This window comes from Accipiter gentilis, chromosome 23 (genome assembly GCF_929443795.1).
Source record: "Accipiter gentilis chromosome 23, bAccGen1.1, whole genome shotgun sequence".
Lineage (NCBI taxonomy): Eukaryota > Metazoa > Chordata > Aves > Accipitriformes > Accipitridae > Astur > Astur gentilis.
This window is the reverse complement of record NC_064902.1, coordinates 7,358,979-7,382,134: the sequence shown is the minus strand read 5'-3', so window position 1 is coordinate 7,382,134 and position 23,156 is coordinate 7,358,979. Positions and strand designations below refer to the sequence as shown.

Sequence of the window (23,156 nt, the reverse complement as noted above, 5' to 3'; positions counted from 1 at the left end):
GTTTGGAACTACATCATTCCAAATGACTGCATTAGCAGAAGCGTTTGTGGTTGCACTTAGAAGGGATAAAAAATGTTAGAATTGTGGAAAGCCCGGTCATTTAAAAGCACAATGTCGGGCTAAAGGGAAACCGAGACAAAATCATTTGCAGTATCGACAACAAACTGTAACACCAGTTCAGGTTTGTGCAAGATGCCAGAAGGGTGGGCATACCGCTCGTGTTTGCCGTTCTAAATATCGTAAGAATAGCTCTCCACTACCACCTATGCTGGGAATCGACCAGCAGAGCGTGCCGGTGAACTGCGCGATGACACAACAACTTGTGGGAACAAATTCACCTGGAGCCGTAAATCCACGAGTTTTGCATTCTTTACAATTGTGGCAAATGGATGTAACACACGTACCTAAGTTTGGTAAATTGAAATATGTCCATGTGTCTGTGGATTGTTTTTCTGCAGCTGTATGGGCAACAGCGCAGACAGGAGAAACAAGTTGACACGTCCAGCAACACCTGCGTTTAGCTTTTGCAGCACACAGCATTCCACTTCAGATAAAAACTGACAATGGGCCGTGCTACATCACACAGGCAACTCAAAAGTTTTTTAGTCAATGGGGTATTGTACATACCACGGGTATACCACATTCCCCTACAGGCCAGGCAATTGTAGAACGCATGAATCAGACTTAGAAACTCCAACTGCAAAAACAAAAAGTGGGAGAGCAGATGGCTACTCCTCATGAATGATTGAAGAAAGTTGTATGTGTGTTGAATTACTTGAGATTGACAGATGGCGAAAGTGTACCACCAATTGTAAAACATGTGCAAGGCATGGTAGGACATTAGTTTGACATTAATAGCAATGTTCAAGTTAGGGTTAAAAATGTTGAGAAAAATGTATGGGAAGGACCATTTCAATTAATAACCTGGGGACAAGGTTATGCTTGTGTTGTTACAGATCACGGAACAAGATGGGTACCAGCAAAGTGGGTAAAAACCTGGTCAGTTGTTACATCCTTGGAAAAAACCTGAACCTAAAAGGACTCCTTGCTGCATTCGGCTTGTTATGGGTGACACACATAAGTGAAGAATGGATGATCCAACAACCAAAACAGAATGTATGGGTAACTTTGGCGAACATAACACATCAAGAAGCTATATGTCTTTCTGTCGCTACCCCTGAAAACCCTTTTTCTACCTGTTTGGTGGGGTTACCTCTAGACACCTGGCTAGATCCAATGCCTGAATTTTCCCTTTGTACTAACCCACAATCCTGGGTCGATAATTGGGATGGTGTGTATGCACACCTACCTCAAGTAATGCAAGGACCTCAAGAGTTAGAGTTGTTAGGATCAGTCATCATGAATGCCTGTGTGATGTTTAATTACACCCATAACACCACTCGAAAGGGTCAGAATGTAAATGCTATTTTGCCTGTATATAGAAATGCTACAGCTCGTTGTAACTATATCTATTCCAGAATATCACACTCTTTTTTCTATTCCAGCTGCTTTACCTGCGGGGATGTTTTTAATTTGTGGGGATAGAGCGTGGGGGGGAATTCCATCAAAACTTAATGGGAGGCCATGTAGCCTCGGACAACTTACATTACTAACACCCAATATCAATACGATTCACAGTAAAAGGCTCACGATAACTGACACAGGGTTAAGTGGATGGCTAGCAAGTTTGGGAATTATGGGATAATTGAAAGATTTGCTTATGCATGGCTTAGTTATTTTAATTGTAATATTAGCAGTTGTAATGATTGCACCATGTATCATAAAAATAGTTGAACGTATGATTGCAAACGCATTTCATCTAACTTGGCTTGCACAAAAAACAAAACGGGGGAATTGTGGGAGATTTCATGGAAAATGGGGACATTTCTTTGAGCCTGATTATTTAGAGTTAGCGTAAGTAGGCCGCAGTTAGCATGAGTGGGCAGGAGTACGTGACAGCTGCAGTATGAACGGACTTTGAACCACCAGAAAAACAATGGACGTGAGGAACTTGGACAGTGGAGCAATTAATAAACAAGATAACAGAACTGCAGAGGCAAGAAGGAGCTGCAAGAGCTTTAATGCAATTAAGAAAGCTGTCATTTCGGCTTAGAGCATTTAGCTGCAGGATGGGAACTTAGGAGTTGGTTTGTGTCTTTGTTAAAAATCGGGGTTTCTTTTCTTCTTGTGTATTTCATTAGGTATAATGTTGCTTTTACCGTGTTTAATTAATTGTGTTCATAGATCTTTGCAAAGGGCAATACAGCAGGTGTTAATTGACGAAAAACAAAAAAAGGGGGAATTGTGGACACATATTTAGCTAACGGTCGCAAGAGCATTCCAGATGCCTTTAGAAGACCTTGAACAGAATAAACAAGAAGACAAAAAAAGAAAGATACCAATTAGAAGAACACAGGTGCGCATTCCACGATAAAGGGAACTTGGCACAAAGAACCTCAATTCGGCAGTTTATCTTGACCAATTAGACTGAGACAAGTTTCGCATATTCTGGTTGGTATAACCAATTATGTCCTATGTTTATGCACATGTACAGAGTTGATATAACCAATCATATTTTATGCTTGTGCGCATATACAGTGACTTTGCAGAATATGTGATTATAAATATGTGTGTGTTTTAGCAATAAAGATCATCTGCTTTCAACTTTACGGGCATCCATTTATTTCTACCTCCCGCACGTCCCCACTGTCCATTTGTGATTTTGCCATCCCACCAGAACTGGTCTGAGCTATCTTTCTTTTGCCTCATTTCACAGATCTGCAGGTTATCAAATGGTTTCCAGAGCTGCGTGAACCCTCTGACCCTGACAGAGTGGCCGTCTGTTGGGCAGCAATGGTCCCAGGGCTGCAGTTGTCCTGTAACAGAACAAGTGGGCTGAGCCGTCAGATTGAACTGTGGGCTGGTACTTCTCACATGGGTTGCAGTGGATGGTTGTGTGACTTATCTGCTTCCTGTTAGTGCATGATATATAATAGTGCTGGCTGTTCATCATGCTGGCTATCTCTGTAGGATGGAGGAAGAGGTAAAGCACAATTAACAGCACTAGTAAGTACAGCAGTTCTTATATACTTTATATGTTAGCATGTGTAGCTTTGCGTGTATGCAGGGGGCAAAAAAATACTAATGCTCTCTATTTATGTAAACACAAGAATAGCTTCCTATCCTGGCTTCATTTAGGCACCTTCATGTACTATTAATGGCTCAAAAATTAAAAGATCCCTCATTGCTCAGTAGGATTTGTTACTAACAGAAACAGTCCTTGGACGGTTCAGTACAGTGGGTTCTCTTGGCAGCACAGGGAGACAAAGTCCATGTAAAATCTGTCGATAATCAATTCTTGGTTGTTTGTAATGTTCAAAAGGAGAAAATAAATTGTAGACCATAGCTCAGGCTAGCATGGGGGGTTTTTTTTAATCCCATTTTGGGACTTTCTTATTCTCAGTGCTATGTAAGTGCTCCTTGGATTCATCAAGCTGTCAGCAGAGTGTTTGGAAAATGATGTATTTTGCCATTGCTGCCATAGCACCTGCAAAATGTGATGCTTTTCTTGCTGAGAAACTCAAATATTTAAAATAATTATCAAAGCCTACCCAGAGTGCTTGATTGATTGATAGGATGTGCTTACATTATTGCTCTGAAACACAGCATGTCACTTGCATTGTTTTGTTCATGCATACTTTGGGATAGGCAATGGTCTGGTCTACCTTCTGTTTGAGGTGTTGTGGACATATTAACATCAGTGGTAAAAGGAAGTTAACTTATCCTTCATGAATTCATGGTATTTAAGTTTGCCCATTGGATTTGCCTTCAGTTAAGTATACAGTTAACCTCTTTTCATTCCAATTAGTTGAAAACTAAGGATTTCCTTCCTTCTGTTTTGAACTGATATGTAAGAGGAAATCCGTAGATGTTCCTGTTTTGAGTCAACCTTTTACTAAGGAGTTCTGCTTGTGCATTTAAAAAAGGAATAGAAAGAAAGAAAAAGGTGGTATTGATTCAGATGTAACACTAGAAGTAGCAGATCCACTTCTGAAGGTTTTGCAGCCAAAAAGCACAGTGCAAAAATGCTCTGTCCCTGTTTACTTTTAACCTCTGGTTTGTCTTGGATCTGATTCTTAGTAGGCGGTCTTATCTTACAGAAATTGCAGCCTCTATCGCCACCCCTTTTGTGGAAAGGGTCCTGCCTGTAAAAGCATGAAAATGCATCCTCCTGGGTTGCTGTTTTTCTTCTTAGCAGCATGCTTCACTCCTACAGCTGACTGCCAGAGTCAGAAGGTAAGTCTGTGAGTCTTTGTTTAAATGTTCATTGAACAGTTCTTCATATTTGGATAGTTGTGTGTTATGAAATAGTCCTCCCCAAACCTGCTTTTTTATTTACATTTAGTTAGCTGAAGAATAACATCCATAATTAAACTTTAGGACTGTAAGGTATCTTCTCTGCTTATGTACGGGTATGTGTGTCATCTAAACTGAGGAACTAAAAATAGAGTTGAAGGGAGCTGCTTGAGTTTTAGATCAGATTAAATTTGTATTTATGTTCTGCACTCAATGCAAAAGTAGCAATATTGAAAGGAATATACTCAGCATCTTTGTCTTCTGCTATTTTCAATACATGTGAAGGGAGCTTAGCATCTGACAGGACAGGTCCATAAGTTTCCTAGGAGAATTTTATAAAAAAAAATAATATTAAAAATCTCTTCAAATTGTTGCTTTGCAACAAGGTAGATACCTTTGTTTCAAGTACATTTCCCAGCAGCTCCCCAATGAGGAGTGTGGAACAATTTCCATTTTGTTTTGATTTTGTTTCAATTTTGTTGATTTTCTGTTGATTCCTTTATCTCCATTCTTGTGTTTAGCAGCAGCATCTAGAAGAATGTATGATGCCTTTGTAGATCTATTCTCTAGGCTCCATGGTGAGGCATCCCATTTTCTGCAGGCTAGAATTCACACTAATTCGTACTATATTGTCTTCTCCCATCGCCCTTGTGTGCTGCTGTTGGAGGAATGAACTGGCCTACAAAGTCAGAAGTTGTGTGGGTCATTTGGAAATCTTATTCCCTGGGAATCAGAGCTATAGAAGGGTTGTCTTGTCTTGAATGACAAAGAGGGGCCTTGTGGGGCGCGGACAGACCTGTGCTAAGGAAGGTGCGTGTGAGTCTGAAAGACTTAATTTAGAAAAAGCCAGAGCACTGAAAAGATGCTTCAGTGTCAGAACTTGGAGTGGAAGCTCTTGTATAGACCCTTTCATAAAAGGGCTATAAATGACTAACAAGCATACAAGTAAGGTAAGAACCTCATGAACCTTTAGGCTTGTACAATCATTAAGGTGACTTGAGCACAAACATGAAGAAGTGTCTCTGCTGGTGTTTTTTGTTTGTCTGGAGGCATGGGTTCCAGGCAGATGGGTTCCAGTATCGTAGTGCATTCAGAGGCATGGGCTCACATCTTCAGCTGGTGTAAGTGGAAATCTAAGTCTCTTCACCTTGAGACACTGTGTTGATTTCTATAATCACTGAGGTGTCTGGCTTGGTGTGAAACAGTTAAAATATCAGGTAATGAGTACCCACTCACAGAGAAGTGAAATATTTTGAATCACCTCTGGAGCAGTTTGTTTAATCCAGGAAAAATAACTCCCTTTTAGAGTTTTTTCTCCAAAAGGTTCCCTCTTTGGAGAAAGAGAAGAAACATTTGGAAGGTTATAATGGGAGGTAAGGAAAAACAAGGGTCTGATGAAGTCTTCTCTGATAGTTTAGGATGGCCACTGGATCCAATTGCAGTAGAAGTGCTGTGATTCCACAAGAGGCCTCAGTTGGCTTGCAGGGGCCATCAAGAGACAAGAGAGATTTTGTGCGAGCTGTTTTTCAGTGATGTTGCCCTAGGGCTCTGATTTGATGGCTCAAATATGACAGCATATCTGTTAGCCCGATTCGTTTTTTGTATACCTCTTGGTATGGGCTGGGGTAGATGCAGCAGATGTGAGAACCGTGAAAGTTTTTCTGCTGGGCAGAGGCCAGTCCCAGGCTGTGCTAGAGGCGGAATGGAGGCAGGTGGGAAATGAGGGGATTGCTCTCTGCATCCCTGTGCCTCCAGTGCTCTGCAGCTGAGATTGGTGGGGAACACCCAGGGCAATAGTAGATCTTGTCTTATGTGGTTTCTGAGCTTGATTGTTCACCCTCGTGCTGAAAAGTGTCTTCCTTGGACAAAGGCGAAGGGTTTGTGTGTCCAGGAGCCACTGGTCTGTTCAGCTAAAGTGTTATTGAGAAGTTCTTGGGGAGGTGCATCACTATAATGACTCAAGCATGTGTCTACAGCTCTGTTTTGTAAAGGGCAAATGCACTGGAAACTTGGTGATTCATTAGATAATGGCTGTTTCCAGAACTGGCTCCCAGGATTGTTGGAGCCGAACACTGACGTCCAAATGTGTTTTTCTTTCTTCCTTGAGATTTTGCCATGCAGAAGGATTTGTTATGGTTTGGAAGGAAAACATAAAGGGCGAAATGAGGGGAATTAAACTAGCCCTTAAAAAACCCTTCCCAGCTTATTCTTTTGAGATGGAATAAGAGAAACGTGAGCACTTGAGAAGTAAGGGACATCTGTGTCAGAGTGAGAGGAGGGAAGGAAACACTGCAGCATCCAGAAGCTCAGATATATCTCAGCTTAGCACAGAGGGCAGCGGCTGCTCATGCACATGCATGTGTTTGAGCACAGGGAGAGAGCACAGTCCAGCCCCGGCAAGATGGAGCTCAGTGTGGACAGAGGCACCCTGGCTCGTAACTTCTTTCAACTACAGCTAGAAGTCTTCTCCTTTAAAAGTCTCCTTTAATTTTGGAGCCGTTTGTGAGAGCACCAGTCTTCCTTTTCTGTTGTTTTGTACCCAAAGTGTGATACAGTCCAGGCTCACGACATCACCTGATCAGAACGGTGACTCTTCATCCCTTTTCGCTGGCATAGCCACCATGCACCTCACTGACTCTCAGCCCACCAGGCAGCATTGCTGCATCACAGGGACAGATATTCCCTCTTGCTGCTTCCTCTCCAGTGTCTTCAAATGTAGAAACAGCAGTCACAGATGAGCCCAAGGCAGCAGTGCATCATTGTTTTCCATGAGGCTGTGCCCCAGGAGCCACCTCTGACTCAAACTCCTGTCTATCTTTCATCCTCTCAACAATCTAAGTATCCAAACTGTTGCATTTATGTCCCTTGATTCCCTCTTCTGCTTTCCTAAGAAGCAAAACACTCCAGAAAATGACTGCTTCATCAGTTCTGTCACTCAAATAAGAAGGGAATTATTTTTTTTTAATTATTTTCCACACAGCTGTTTTCTTCCTCTTTCCTCCTGCCTGCTGCTGCTGACACAAGCTTATTTCCTTATAAAAAGCGGAAGATCTTACTGGAAAGCTGCCTAAAGTTCATGAAGTGTCCCAGGAAGGTAGGGTAGGGGGAATTCTACAATAAATGTCTTGTCTTAAGAGTCCTGCAAGTAATTAAAGATGCCAACAGGGAGGAGTAACAGCCCTTCTCCTCAACCAGTGTCCCTCTCCATTTAGAAATGGAACCACATTGGTGAAGGAAAGAGAAGGAAAATGGAGCAATGTATGAATAATGGTGTCTTCCTCCACCACCATGACAGAGAACACATTTAATGGTTCAGCTGTGTCTGACAGCTAACTCCTGGTGTCTGGAAGTAAAGATGAAATAGAAGATTGGAGAGTTTTAATTTAGTGGTTTGTACTCTTTTGTTTGTGTGGTCTTTTTCATACAGATGGGGTGCCTCAGACACCTGATAAAGGTTTGTGGGGTAATTCTAACAACATTAACATCATAACTCATGGGAAGATGTCCACCTCTGTGTTTCTTCCTTGGCCATCTTCCCATTCCTCTTTCTGAGGCATTGTCTCAGTGAAGGTTAAAGCTGGGATTTGATGGGACTAGAAAGGCAGGAGATGTACCATTCTGTCAGAACCGTGTGCCTGGCTTCAACTGGCTCCTTTCAAAAGCCCAGCTTTAATCTGGAGTCCTAATTTGTACTTGAATCAGCTGGTTGGGTGGACTTCTTCCCTACCCCATCAATGGCACTGCTGATCTTTTGAGACAGAGTACTCTGGAGGTAGCACCTCGTTTATTCATCCACATTGACTGTCTTTCTGTTTTGAAAAAGGGGAAATCTCCTCTGGCTGCACTATGTGCCAATGGGGTGGAAACATAAGGAACAGCAAAGCTGATCTCTGTCCTGCTGGATAAAATCAGTAAAGCTGGTGCTCACAGGACATGGATAGGTGGATTTGGTGGATCTCGGATTGTTTTTGAGCTGTTGGTAATGCAAAGGAGTCCTTGACATAACGGGTTCCTTTGGTGGGGATTCTGCCACCAAAGGAAGTGGAGGCTACTGTATGGTAAAGAAAGCCCTAGATGCACAACTAGAAATTAATATCCATGTGAAGGGCAACAACAGACACAGAAATCATTTTCTTCATTGGGCAGCAGTTTTGCATGTGTGGCTGCAGAAAATGGATCCGTGAAGGTGAGAGAAAGCTCAACAACTCCAGGCAGGCGGAACGTGGGGGTGTGAGTCAGGAAACCATTCCAGGGCGATGTCCCTGTGGACCTAGGACTTGAGGGTTATCTCTCAGGAGGTTTTCCTGACAGGGTCTGCTGGCTACCATCTGGGAGGGCCTTCCTGAACTGTTGATAACTGATGGGAAGCCATGGGTTTCCTCTCTTGCCTTGAGGCAAATGTATGCATTTGGGCTTAAGTTCAGAGGAAGCAAAGCTGAGATTGCTGATGGGAATCCAAAACAAGGAGTTCTGGGCGCTGGAGAGCTGCTACATTAACAGCATTGTTCAGGATTGGCTTAAAAAATTCCCAGATCAAGGCCTCCTCCCAAAATTTGATCTAATGTTTTTATTTTTAGAAAATACAGTGCCTGTAGAGGCACAGTAGAGGTGAGCTGTGTGGTTTTTCTCCAGCCAGTGACCTTCTGGGGCAAACACAGCTCATGCCTCCCAGCTTTTCTCTGCCATTGTCAGTGGCAAACATTGTCTTTTTTTAAAATGGGCAATGAGGCTTCTGTGCAGTTGCTTGACTCCAGGAGTTTAGAAATTCAAGGAAACGCTTTTGGGGTAAAATCATGAGCTTTAATGACAAGTTGGCATATACTGATGATTATTCACTCTGAGACTGTACTGTTTTCATCTGCTCTGGCAGTGTTTCATTTGGAGAAGCAGGATTGCTGGGTACAGGGGTACAGAAAAACCCTGTGAGGAAACCTGAACCCCTGAAGTTGTTCTGGTTGGGTGGAAGGACTCGTGCTGAATTTATCACCAGCCATGTGAATTATCCAAGTCTCCTACCTGATCTTCTTGCCAATGTTTATGGAGTCTTCTCACCTAGGGTCAAAGCATCAAGGGCCATCCAGGTGGTCAGATTGGTGCAGAGCACCTTTCCTTTTAATCCACCCCCCTGCACCTTCTTGAAGACAATTGCCGTGAGAAATATTTGTGTGAGCAGCTCCTGGGTCTGGGAAATAGACTGAGCTAATGCATTTGGTTCTTTGGACCTGTAGAACAGCAATGAAACCACCAGTGAAATGGATCACATCAATGGCATGGAAGAGAAATGTTGTGTTGCATTTTAATTCAGTGTCTTCTAGCAAAGAAGCATTAATTTAGGGCTTGTCCTCACATACCACTACCACATGTTTATAAAAGATCAGCTTAATCATAACTGTGCACTGTTAATTTATTTTAGAAATGGTTAGAATTTTTGCTGTGAGGTGTAGGGGAAAGATAAGAGGGCTGTGATGTGCCCTATTGCCTTCTAGCTGAGATCCAAGTGGAGTAGCATACAGCAGCATGACATGATAGTTTAGCCCGTATGAGTGTGCAGTGGACCTCCCAGCAGCTGCACTGGTGACTGCCCTTCCCAGTGGTATCTACAGAATGGTGCAATGTTGATAAAGATATTAAAGGTTGGCAAGATGAGTGGCTAGGGTAACAATTTAATTTTGGGCTTATTTCCATTCTGTTTTTTCTTTTTTAAGTTAAAATCCATGCGATGCAATATCAAGACGATGTTTACCATGAATACAGCATGTACTGCTTGTGCCGCAGCACCTAAAATGGTGTGTCCAAAAGGCTGGTTAAAGACCACCCAAGGATTAGGGGTGAGGAACTGCAGGTAAGGCCTATTTCCTAACCATGTTAAGGTGTTGGTGCAGCTCTGCTATGCAAGGAGTAGTGTGTATGCTTTCAGGAGAACACATCTGTTTTTTGAGCTCTAAAGCTCTAAGGAATTTTGGTTTTAGATGTATAAAAATGGATTTATGGCCCCTATTGTTGTTGCTTTTTTCTCCTTGCAAATCCCATGGACTTTTTGCTGGGCATGAGGTTGTGTATCCACAGAACAAATTACATGCTAATTACCTCTAACTTGCCCTAAACAACCTGAGTTTGCTAATTCTGATACAGCAACTTAACACAGGTCTGTCTAGCATAGAAACCTAATCCAGACTCAGAATTCCGTAGTGGATTATTAGGAAAATAATATAATGATAGTTCCCCTTGTATATCCTCCCAGCTTCCAGCAATAATCCTCTGAACTTTTTACCTTCCTAGTTCGCTTTATGACAATTGCTTGTTCATGTGTTCCTTGTTCTTATTCTGTTGAGCTTGGCTCTAATAGGAAAAGAGTGAAGGAAAACTGAATTTACCAGGAAGTTTTTAAAAAATGAAACACTATAGATCATTGTTTGTGTATCTATTCAGTAGTGAATGTTAACTGTTAAAATATAGCTTCATTGTCTACTGTTTTCTGTGATTCACTATTCTGTCGAAATACTTTAAAAATAGCTGTAGCAGTTTTGCAGTTTATAGCAGTTTTTGCACACACATGCATAGGAGTCAGATTGAAGCCATAGCAGCAGTGCTATTGAGACAATTTCCAAGTTCCTTTTGGGAAGGATGTTGTGCCAAAAATAAAATGAAGCGTAAGAATAATGTGAGTGTATGCAGCTTTTCTGAGTGTTATCTGCTCTCATGGTGGTTGTTGGACAGACCCAGGAATAGTTCTGTGCTGCACAAGTGCAGAACAAGAGACACTGCCACCAAGGGCTTACCCTGTGTGTAGAGGTGATGGATGAACGGTTGAAAAGAAGATGCTTCTCTTGGGGTTTTCAGGGGTTTGTCCAAGATTGAATGGAGAACCTGTGAGTAACACAGCTATTAAATCCAAATTTCCAGCATCCCAATCTGGAATCTTTAGTGCAAGACAGAAAGAGACAAGTCCTGCAAGGAGATTTTGTTCTTTCGAGGTCATTTTAGGTTTGAAATCAAATGTTGAGTCACCCTGGAGATCCTAACTTAGTTTCTGTGCTGTCTAACCCTCCAGCATCCAAGGTTTCTGTCCTGATGCCTTCAGACTGCCCAAGGTCCTGTCTCATGTCCAATCCCTGGCAGATTTCTTGTAACTGATCTTTGAGGCTCAAATCAATGGGCATCCTTAGAGAAGACATAACCCAAGTGCAAACTCTTGTGTGCATGTATGGCAGAGGGAATGAGTGCCCTTCTTCCATTCAGAGTTCAGTGCACTGCAATGTGATTGCTTAGAAACCCTCTAACAGGCGTTTGGTATGTTTGTGGTGCAATCTTGAATCTTGGATCGTTCTTTTTAAGATACACTGTCAAGTTAGGAGAAAATACACTTTCCCAGCCAGGATGCCATCACATATGTAAGAAGGAAATTGAGGAGAAGAAGTGCTGTCCAGGATTCTGGGGTACAGAGTGCTATGGTAAGTTTTTCATCTTTTTACGATGCTCTCTAGCTGTTGAGTAAGTCAAACCAGTTTTAAAAGGAAGCATTAAATCTGCATTGAGGTGATTAATTTTCATTATTCCTCAAATACTCACAAGATCTCTGTTATCTGTCTGGGAGGTTCAGAATATAATGGGGAAGGAATCTCTTTGCTTCAAATGAGCTGAATCCTCTTACATTTAACACATAACATAACCTCCTTTGGTGGAACTTCCTTTTGTCTCTTCTTTAAAAATAAGCTTTTGGAAAGGGATGTTTTTGTTCCTCTTTAAAAAAGTTTCCAAAGGAAGAGGAAGATATTTCTTTCTGATGTCCCTCTAGTCTGCAGTGTGTGTGCCACGTGTGCTTCTGTATAGTCTGGAATTAGGCAGCCGTTCAGCCACAGAAAATACTTAGCAATTCCAACCCAAGGTGAAAATAACCATCCCAAAGCTCCTACTCAGTTTTATGCCAAGTAATGAGAATTTGTTTTGTCTTGTCTCAGAAATCCAAAAGCAAGACGTACCAAGCTAAACACTTCTCATAAGATTGATTGCTGGAATATGGAAGGACACTTTCCAGTCCTGCAGAAAATGGGAGATTGTTTGAGTGCTTGAGTCTGTTCTCAGACAAAGTGGTTTGAATAAGCAACTGGCTTCGTCTGAGGAATCACATGCCTAAAATTATCAGAAATAGTCCCCAGAATTTGGAGGTACCCCACTCCAAAGATGTGTGGACCATGTTTTTCTGAGCACACTTCCAGCTCTTCACGAAGTCAGGGAGAGCTGAAAATGCTCAGCATCTTTGCAAAGCAGGCTCCTGTCTGTCCCGAGTTGCAGAACTGCCCTCAGGTGTTTGATACCACCTCTAGCTGATGCTAGCAGCAGTGGCTCAATCTTAAAATGTTTCAGTGCCTTTGCTGAAATTTAGTGAGTTATGGGCCATTGGGACTTCTCCTTAGACTTTCAATAAAAGGCTTTTCTTAGCTAGCAGCCAAATTGCTCCTTGGTGCCACTCTTGGCCATATTCACCAGCTCTGGGCCAGTGTTAGGTGTATTGGATAAGCAGGCAGGGACTTTGCTCAGGAAGAGGCCGTTGCTTTTGCACAACTGGAATGCCTGGGGGAAAAGGAGATGGAAAGGGGGATACAGTGCTGGTTGTTCAATCTAATCTCGTCTGGCCTGTCTCTTTGCCTTCTAGAGTGTCCGGGTGGCTTTCAAAATCCCTGCAATGGCCATGGGTCATGCTTGGATGGTATGCAGCAAAACGGGACCTGCATCTGCAAGGTCAGTGCACGATGTATTCTGAGGGTGATGGGCTTTTGTCAAAGGGAGTTGTATAGCATCTGTGCAGATGCTTTGGATGAAGGCTACCCTTCTGCCTGGAAGGTCATTAGCAGCTTCTTTCATTCCAGTATCAGTGTCTATGGTTTTCCTGGAGGGTTGGTGTGGTCTGCAGTAGCACTAAGACACTGTTGGTGAAGGATCTCTAGGGAGAAATGAAGAAAGAATTGCATTAATTTAACACTCTGATTAGTTGAAATGATCAGTGTCTGTCTGTGCCTGCAAGAAGCCCTGAGATACTTGGCTCTTAATGAGCTGCACCTTTTCCAGGCTTGGATGATACACTTCCCCAATGAATTGGTCCTGCACCTTGGCAGGCAGATCCTCCCTCTCTCAGGAAAAGCAGGAGAGAATAGAAAGAGATTTTAGGACAGGTGTTTATTGTTTTCTTTACAGCTCCAGACTTAGTACAGCAAAAAGCATAAACAATTCCTGCACATTTGAATGGTACAGAGCAATGTTTCTAAAATTTTTAGCTTAATGGGTCAGTGTCAGACTTGAAACTTTCTCTTAAGAACCGTATGTTTTTACCGCTTCCTTCATTAATAGCATTGTGAGCTAAACCCTACTTCTTGGGACCTTCTTTGAGAAAAGTGGGTTTTGGATTTAACTCAAAGATACCTTATATCAATTAAAATATATGCTGAAGGTGCCTAAGCCCTGTAAAATCAATGTTAAAAGTCCTGTTGGCATTAGTGAATTCCAAATTCCTCTTTCAGAGAGATATCAGAAGCCAGCTGGTACATTCCTGTCTGTCTGTGATCAGGACATTGTTTCCTCAATGCCCACCGGAGTTTTGCTGGCATTTTGCATGCCCTTTGTGTGTCAGCTTACACTATGATCTTCTTTGCCATGGGGGCTGGTTAATACTACTACAGCATTGGACAGATCAGTTTTCTTCAATGTATTGCTTCAGCTGTCACAGAAATCAGAAATGGGGAGAGACTTTGAACTATAACAATGTGTGGAACAATGCAATGATACAGAAAAATAACGTCTGGGACATTTTGGGGCCCTTCTAGGAGCAATACGGTGGTTTTGCCTGCCAGAATTGTCGAGGTGAAAATCGTTTTGGCCCAGACTGTCAGTCAGGTAAGGATGAGTAATTCAGGTGAAACCTCCACAAAAATAACTGAGAGCAAGGAAAGAGGAAGGGGAGGTTGAGTGAGGAAGGATGCTGGAGAGGAGGAGAAGGTGCCAGCTGGCAGTGTTCAATAGCAGGTGTCTCGGCATTTTGTCTTTGTGCCCTTTTCCACTGTCCCGTTAAACAAATGATTCTCAGTCTTTCACTCAAATCAGTCCATTTTTCCTATTGTAAATCTCTCTGTCCCCTTACCAGGCCTATCCCAGTTTCCTCTCTCTTTTTAGCCAGACTGTTACCTACATCCCTGAAGCGACCCCCACTCACTTCACGACTGTTTTCCAGACTCCTGTAACTGCTCCACTTGTCTCCCAGCTTCTTCCTTGTTGCCCTCCCTACAAAATTAAAATACACAGTGCTTCTTCTCCTGTATGGCATTTTTGGAGGTGATTTATGACCAGTTCAGCCTGGCTGTTAAAGGTGCCCTTTTTGCCCAGCCCCTGGTTCCCTTGTATCCATGCAGGCGAGATAGGTGTGATCTCGGTGGTTGTGCTTACACAATGACATTGATGCTGGGATCACGGGTGTGTTAGGCTCTCATAACACTGCCTCTTTCCACATTGGCTGCAGGTGGCTTAGAGGAGTGGGAAGTTAAAACATGTGCCTGAAAAGCTGGTCTAGATCTTGCATTCAGGGTTGCTCTTGCAGGGCTGCACTTTGTCTTCTTGACTCCAGGACATGCAGTTTGCCCTCTGTAAGCTCTGACTGGCATGGCCTTATTTTTGAAAAGAGCTATGTTTTCCGTGGATTATTGGTGGGAAAACAGAGTGCCAAGTCCCAGGGCAGTTGGCCAATGTATGCCTGGAGCCCTATGCACTGCCTTGTAGCCGAAGGTCAGGTTTGTCTGGACTTTCCTTGCAGTGTGTGACTGTGTGCACGGGGAATGCAACAGCGGCGTCGCTGGGAATGGAAGCTGCACGTGCTATGGAGGCTACACTGGCGCCAGGTGCGACCAAGGTAAATACATTGGTACCTGCAGAGGGGCTGTTAGAGCTAAACTATGACATGGGCTTGGATGATGCATGTGTCCCAAAAGGAGCTGGGGGTAAATTAATAGCTTGGGAATGTAGAGGGAAGATGATCTGAGCACTGGAGATCTAGACAGAGGGAAAAGATGGGGTCTGTTCCTCACTCTGTGATGGTGGCTGAGATGTACCATCTCTTTGTGCCTCTGTTCTTTCTCTGGAAACCAGATAGATCCTTTCTTCTCTCTAAGCCTTGTGGCACCTGACTACCTGTAGGCTGCCAGTAATTTAGAGCTGTCTGCACTACTTATATTCCCTGGCTTTTGTGCAGCTTGGGGATGGAAACCACATTTGCCTTCATTTCCAAATATTTTGTAAGGTAAGTTTTATCTTCCAGCAGTACCCTGCATGCTCAAGGGGAAACTCTCTTTGCTGTGTGATTCCAGAACTTCCCCTTTGCAAAGGCGTGACATGCGAGGCCAACAGTGAATGTGTGGTAAGGGATGGGACAGCAATGTGTGACTGCAAGCTGGGCTACAGAAAAAGTGGGAACACTTGCCAAGGTGAGAAACTTCTCTGTAACCCTAAATGGACCCCTGTTTGGAAAAATCTTGTTGCACTGGTATCTCTGGATGAATTTGAATATTGTGAATACAATGCCTACTTCACTGTGGAGGGTTAAGAACCTGGTTTTTTAGGAATCCCTTTAAGATTAAGGGCTAAGTTTTTGGCTCTCTTCTCACTTGGTCCTGAAAGCAAAAAATTAATTAGAGTGGCAGGTTCCGTCCAGCACTCGCTATAAGTATGTACTGAATAACCATGACAATAGGATATTGGTGAGTCTATACCACTTTAAATAATAAGGCTCATAACTGGAGGATTTCTTCACTGATTTCAAATTTAAGTTTGTGAATTTGTTTTGTTAAAAGAAAGTCAATAAAATGCATGTGATTAGCTAGCTATGGATAGCTCTGTTTTCACTGGCTTTTTGTAGTTTTTTCTGACCAAACTGCAGTTTCATACATCCTCAGATGATGGAAATTCAGAAGTAAATCCAAGCATCCTCTGTCACTCACACTTCTGTTACTGAAGTAACATAAAAAATGTGTCATCCAAATTCCTCAGATTAAAAAACCCCAAACATCTGCTGTCTGGAATCATTCTGTTTTCCTGGGAAATTTTAGAAGTTTAATAGTATAAATTCCTTATATCCTGTTCTTTGCGGGCCTTTTGCATTCTGCTGTGCTGCAGTAAGTGCTGTTTTGAAAACAGAAGTTTGGTTACTGTCACCTCTCGTCTCTTTAATTACAGCTCTGGATCCTTGTGCTGCTTCTCCATGCTCCCCCTTCGCTGTATGTAAGGTTCTTGGACCACGAAAGTATCAATGTACCTGCAAAGATGGATTTCAAGGAGATGGGAAGATTTGCCAGCCCATAAACCCTTGTGTTGACAGCAATGGAGGCTGCCCAGAAAACTCTACCATTTGTGTTTACAGACGTCCAGGAGAGGTAAGGGCAGTAACAGCACGTCAGCAACCTGTAAGGGTCTGAAGAATGGCCAGGTGAGAAGTTCTTCGAATGAGCTCACCATCATGCTGGTCAAATCTGTTCTTCTCACCTTAGATTTTGCAAAGGGAAACCAGACAGCTCTTTTGTAGGGTGACTTGTTGGATAAAAGATGATGAATGCAACTCTATAATCACTGTGTTGCCTTCTCTTAGGCATCTTGTGTTTGCAAGCCTGGGATGAGTAGGAGAACTCCTTCATCTGAGTGTTCTGTATTTCCCAATGATTGCCGGCAGTATTTTTGCGACTTGACTTCCACGTGTGAAATTAATTCTCAGGGGAATCCTAGGTAAGCCAGTTTAAAGGTTGTTATTAAAGAAGCTTATTCTGCAGCTAGAATGGAAACTGAGTTTGGATGAGCTGAATTTTGAAGAAACTGACAGCTAACTGAGGAGAATGGGCCAGAGTCACCTTTTGAGAAGATCCTGTTTGTAACAAGCCCATTGAAAGTAAAGAGTTTTACATCAGTCATTGTAAATTTTGGCATATGGGTCACAAGATGCTTTAAATCTGGGTCAGCAGAGTCCTGTGATGTGAACTGGAGATGCAGCTCCCCAAGCTGGTGGTGGTAGTAGGGTATTATCAGTCAATAATCAATCATTAAAAGGGAGATGTGCGACTTGTTTGTTCCCATTTGCCCACATTTGATTCTGGGGGTTAAGTCTTTGGCTGTCCTCCCACTCAGGCCTGTAAGCAAGAAGTAAATTAGAGTTGCAGATTGACAGGGAAGGGGGAAGTTGACAGAAGAAACATCAGACCTTATTTAGTCCTCTGGAGCACAACACCTAGAAGTTGATACCCCTTAGATGGGAAATATTGCCAGATCTAGGATTATTTTTGCATAATGGCCTCCCAAATACCAGAGAAAGCTTCACCGAGAATTTTGTGTGTTACCAAGAAAAGGCGGAGCATCTCTGAGAGACTGAAGAGGGAAAGAGCAGTCCCATCTCCTTGACCCTTCCTTTCCAGTGCTGCTAAAACTGTTAGCATCCCCCTGCTCATTGTCTGCTCCAGCCAGAACTGAAATACAGTGGCTTCCCTTTCTAAAGATAACGCTAACAAAGTGCAGGACACAGTGTTCAGCATGGTCCCTGCCTTAGTATGTCCGTTCCCCAACAGCTGGCACTCAGCCCTCTGAGGCTGGAGTAATGTCAAATTCCTCCCGTGTCGCATGCCTTTGCATCCCTGAAACAGAAAGAGCTGAGCCGATACTTGGACAAAACCCAAACGGGAAAAAACATGGTTATCGTCCAATGATCTCAAGTAAGCTCTGAGTAATGACTATAAATCCGTGTGAATCAGGACAGAGATTTTCACATGTAGATAAGCTTTTCTGGAAAAGTCATTAGCCTTTCTGGGGCCCTCATTAAGTCTAAGATAAACCATAGCTAACTGATGTGCTTGAGCTGGCACTTCTCACTGAAGCTGTGGGGTCACATAGGACCTGCTTGCTAGATTTTCACTTAACCTGTGGGTTTTATGCATTACCTAAAATGTTCAGATGCTGTAATTACTGGTACAGACTGGGTAACTAGTTAGAAAGGTGTCGATAAATATATTGTGCCTACCTGTACCCTGAACTCTAGAGCAGACGATCCTTCTGTTGATTGTATCTGAGAAAGCATCTTCATTCTCATTGGGTAGGTCCAAATTTGCTTGCACTCCAGCAGCATGCATCTTTTCTCCTGTCACTTAGTTTAGGCAGAAGTTACTAAGCTCTTACCTACACCTTAAAGCTGGGGTTTGTCTTTCAAGTGTAGATACTGAGATGTTGTTCTAATCACATTTGTTGAATGTGTTGCAAACTGTTTTTTAATGATTTGTTATGTTTCATTCTTGTCTCTTAGCTGTGTGTGTAAAGAAGGGGAGATTGGAGATGGGAGAAGTTGTTATAAAGATCTCTTGAGCGAGATAAATCAACATAATTCACGAGGGAGATTTGCTAGGAAATTAAACGTCGCCAAGAAAATGTTTGGTAAATGACTTTTGAATTTGTTTGGGGAATGGAGCAAATGTGGGGACAAGGGTGTGTCAGAAAAGGTTAACAGCCTTTCAGCATCATAGATCTATTTTGCAGTGTATGACCATGGGCTGCAAAACTAAACACATCACATCTCTGAACTCGTATCACCAGTTCTGGACTGTGAATTGAGGATACTGTTGCAGAGAGCACTGTGGATGAGTATTAGGTATTTGGCAGTCCTGGTGAAGGATGTACCATATCTGCAGAAGAAGGAAAACCTGCCTTGGGGGTGTGATTCAAACCTGTTTGTATCAAACCAGCAGTGGGCCTCCACCTGCAGTATCTATGTTGAAGTCTCAGCAATCTTTCAGCTTTTGCTGCGTTTTCTAGCAGTGATGCTTGAGGCTGGTGTGCTGTGAGTCCTCTGCTTAGTAGAACATCTACTAAGCCTTAAACAGCCTCCTTGCCAGCATGCATGTGTGAGTGGCTATTATAGAGATGAAAAGGCTTTATTCTATGTACCATAGTGCTTTCTGAGTGAGGAATTGCTTTGCAAAGCATAGAAGACTGTTTTAGAACCTGTGTACTGCAAGGCTGGGGAGAGATATCTGCAAAGGTTAATTTTTGCCCCACTGTAATCCAAGGAAAGAATGAGAATGCTTTAGCTCATGTCAAAGCATATTTATGTTAGATACCTTCTCCAGCTCATGCTCTGCACAGTCTTCTCTATCTCCACTAACTTAAGAGAAGCATAGAGATAGGGCTCAAAGCTCAGCTTAGCTTTTGTGAATACCCTGCTACGTAACAGTGTTGCCAACACTCATTTTTTGCATCTTTTCTGTAATGATTTGTGCTATGGGCAACCGCATGAAGATGTCTGGGTTCCTAATTCCTGTGCAGTGGGACTTAATACCTAATGACCTTTGTTGATGTGGACTTTGTTGATGGGCCATTGACAGTTGAGTGGAGAGTGACAACTGTGGGTTTGTAACAGCTACTCAAGAAGTATTTAGTTTCAGTAAATCCTGATGACACCCCAAAATTAGTTGTTTTAAGGGGAAGACAGAGGACACTTGGCCCAAGAATAAGGTAGTAAGCATGTAGGAACAAAATTACTATGCATATTCTGCAAATTCCAGCAGTGATTCAAAGTGGACCAAAGTCACCAGCAATCCTTCAGAAATCTTGTGGGCAAGTGCTAAAACTAATAGCAACCAATCTGGGCTGTGGTAGCAATATCAGACTCCCTCTGGTTCCTTGTAAACAAGTACTAGTTACTTGCGTCAGGCCAACAATGTCTAGATTGAATTGTGCTGTTAACAAGAGGAATAATTATTGCTGGAGTTAAATCATATGCCCAGTAAATTCTTCATGTTGCCACTCTTTTTACAGCTTCTGGTTGCTCAGTGTTGCTGACTAAATACGGGCCTTTCACAGTCTTTGTACCATCCCTTCTTCCAATTCATGATAGAATGGAATTTAACGTAAGTTTTCTTGGTTTTAGCAAATTTTTGCTTCCTTATGCTTCTTTCCTGCCTGAGTTCTGCAGCCTGTAAAAACTGATTGACACATGAGAGAGGAACTTTGGAAGGCAGTATTTATAGAAGCAATCTCTTGGGCAGACTCTTCATTGTCTGGTTAAGTTGCAGTCTCATAGAAGATGTTACATCCCTCTCATTATTTTTTAAACCTCTCTCTCTCTTCAATATTGACAGAGTTTGTTTATGATGTCAGGAAGTGTAAGTTTTTCTGGCCATTCTTCATTTAAAGCTCAAACCTCCTGTGTGTGACTATTCTCATAACTTTAGGTGGCTTTTCACTACCTGAGGGTGGGGTTTTCAAAAGGGGCTGAGATTTGCATCAAAGTATTGGATTTTGGGCCTATGGCCCTAGATGTGGGTATGGTATCAATTTCTTGAGAAGAAATTTTTTTATTTTATTAATGGAGACCACACATATGGCAGTGCTGGAGAAAACTGGTATGGGAGCCAGGACAAGAGTTTGAGAATTCTAGGCTTCAGCAGGTCCTGCAGGTCCTAATTTTTTTTTTTTTTAATTAAATTGTGTTCAATTGCAGTAGGTTTTGCACAGTTAAGCTCCCAACCAGGCTATTCCTCATGAGGATGAGAAGGTATATAAGCCATTTCTCCAGGACAGAGCTAAAAATTAGCACACATGAGCTACAAACGTGGCTCATACGAGGTGCCTGTTGTTTTTCAGGTGGCAGCTAGCTTGCAGGTAGCATTCGGATATGAGAAAGTAAATGTCTTAAAAGTAATCCAGACAGACCAACCCTACTTGAACATTACATTTTCAACTGGTTTAGAAACATCATTCCTTTGCTTGATAGCAAAGCTATCTATGCAGCAGCAGTAACTCATATATAGTCTAGGGAGCAACTCCTAACCTACTAATGCCAGGAACATTAGCTGTCTCCTACTACCTAGTTGAGCAGAAGTTTCCACTAACACGTCAGGCCTTGTGCCCAGGTCATCATGGTAACTTCTGGATTCATAGAAGATACATCAGGAAAGGCTCCTGTGTTATCTAGTCGCCCTGTTCCCACAAGGACCAGTTCCACCTAAATCAGTATTGCCAGAGGATTGTCTTAAAATACCACCAATGATGGAAAGCCCAGAAAAGAAAGGAAGAAACTAAATGTAAATTCAGCAGCTTAGACCACCTACATGGTCCAACATAAACAAAGATTTTGTATGGGGAACTTCAGCAAGTTTTATAATCTGAAGCATGCAAGGATGGTTTTTAAATTGTCCAAATCCAGTAGGTGTCTGTCTAGGGGATTCCTCTTAAGTCACTTGCAGGTTAATCAGTCTCCTTGTGTTTGAATGTGCACACAAACAGAAGCAAAAGATTAGCCACAGTGCTACTCCAGTGAACCAAAATGAAGAGGGAAGCTCAATCTTGTATGCTAAGAATTTCTCTGTGTGTATTAGCTAGGAGAAAGGTAATATCATGGGTCTTTCAGTAAATGAGGTACTTGAAAGAACATGTCATTTATCTTCTTTGTGTGCTCTTTATTCCCCAAAGGACACCACTGCTGAGCATTTGTGCAGAATGCACATCGTTCCTGGTCTGCATTTGGTAGAAGACATGATAAAAGCCAAGACTGTGTGGACCTTGTCAGGACATCGGCTAACATTCAGCAGCCAGGTAAAGGATCTCATGGATGAAAGTCCTGGACCGCAGCTTTCACGTAGGACAGACTGGAGCTTGAGCATAGTTTCCTTGGTGCGCTTTCTTAACCAGAAAAACTTTTTCTCTAATCAGCCTGCCTGTTATCAGAGCAACAAGCTCCTTTGTGGATTCCAAAGCAAGGTGATTTAAGACCTGACACCCCAAGCAACCACTTCCGTCTTGCAGACAACCAATTAGCCAGAATTCATCTTGTGAATGGTCTTTCCTTGGTTTGTATATGTATTCTGGAGAAGAGACCTTTTCCCTACACTGTTAGCAGCCACAATATTCATGTGGCTGACCTGGAAGAGGCAGCAAAGTCTCTACTCAGACTGAATGCTTCACCTTGGAGATTGTGTGCTTGGACACAGCCACATGCTGAGTATTTTCCTCTTGCAGTTTCCCTTTTCCCCTCTTCCTATTTTATTTTTCTTAGTCATCCTAGCAAAGCGTTTTTCGTCATTATGTTCTGATGTGGAAGGCTTTTTTTCCCTTTTCCCTTTTGCAATTGACTCATATTTTCCAGCATCCACTGTTCTCTCTCTATCCTACACTTTTCCTGAATGCGTGCTCACAGCTGGCCAAGGGAGGGCCGTATGTTTCCTCTCTGAGGATCCAGCCTTGGCCTTGAGGTCTGGGTCATAATACATGGACACTGCATGCATCAAAAGGACAAAGTATTTGGAGCCAGGGAATCTGAGCTGAGCTTGTCGATGCTCCTTTTAAATTTCTTTCCTGTTTGTTTACTCAGGAGCCTTTTGATCTGGGAAGTCTGCCCTCCTTTTCCTTTGTTTCAGCCAGAATCCTCAGTGATGCGAACTGAAGTTCAGGGCAGGGAGGAGCAGTTCAAGAAATGCACGTCATGAAATGAAAAGCATGGGGAAGTTGTGCTTGCCTGAACTTGGATTATGGCTGCAGCACCAATATCTTGATGCTTAGTTTGTAGGTTACCCTTGGAACATCTCCATATGCCTAGCTTCAGTGCATGGTTGTATACAATATAGAAGGACCAGATATGTGCCCTGTAATTCAGTGAGCCTGTCTGCTTTGACTTTGTTCTGAAGGCTCCTTGTTGGCATTATGAGCCAATAAAAGTTGCAATCAAAGCTGTAGTTCCTGGATTGCCTCCAAATTCTGTACTCTGGTGCCCAGGAGGCACTGTGCCCCTCTCCTTG

At 42.7% G+C, this 23,156-nt stretch overlaps 1 protein-coding gene across 5 annotated transcripts in view; it reads left to right on the top strand.

The window, feature by feature from the left end:
- The first annotated feature begins 2,968 nt into the window (after window positions 1–2,968).
- Window positions 2,969–23,156, top strand: part of STAB1 (stabilin 1) — a 66,980-nt gene continuing 46,792 nt past the window's right edge. Inside the window, exons 1-13 of one of the 5 annotated variants that reach the window (XM_049826107.1) lie at window positions 2,969–3,043; window positions 4,161–4,296; window positions 10,062–10,198; window positions 11,692–11,807; window positions 13,010–13,095; window positions 14,175–14,244; window positions 15,155–15,250; window positions 15,705–15,821; window positions 16,570–16,766; window positions 16,979–17,112; window positions 18,671–18,798; window positions 20,179–20,270; window positions 21,835–21,957. In XM_049826107.1, coding sequence (XP_049682064.1) covers window positions 3,012–3,043; window positions 4,161–4,296; window positions 10,062–10,198; window positions 11,692–11,807; window positions 13,010–13,095; window positions 14,175–14,244; window positions 15,155–15,250; window positions 15,705–15,821; window positions 16,570–16,766; window positions 16,979–17,112; window positions 18,671–18,798; window positions 20,179–20,270; window positions 21,835–21,957 — 1,464 coding nt within the window. In that variant the 5' untranslated portion in view covers window positions 2,969–3,011. Of the gene's footprint in view, window positions 3,067–4,143; window positions 4,297–10,061; window positions 10,199–11,691; window positions 11,808–13,009; window positions 13,096–14,174; window positions 14,245–15,154; window positions 15,251–15,704; window positions 15,822–16,569; window positions 16,767–16,978; window positions 17,113–18,670; window positions 18,799–20,178; window positions 20,271–21,834; window positions 21,958–22,861; window positions 22,924–23,156 lie in introns of those variants that run through there. The other 4 variants (XM_049826105.1, XM_049826106.1, XM_049826108.1 and 1 more) reach the window with 4 other exon arrangements.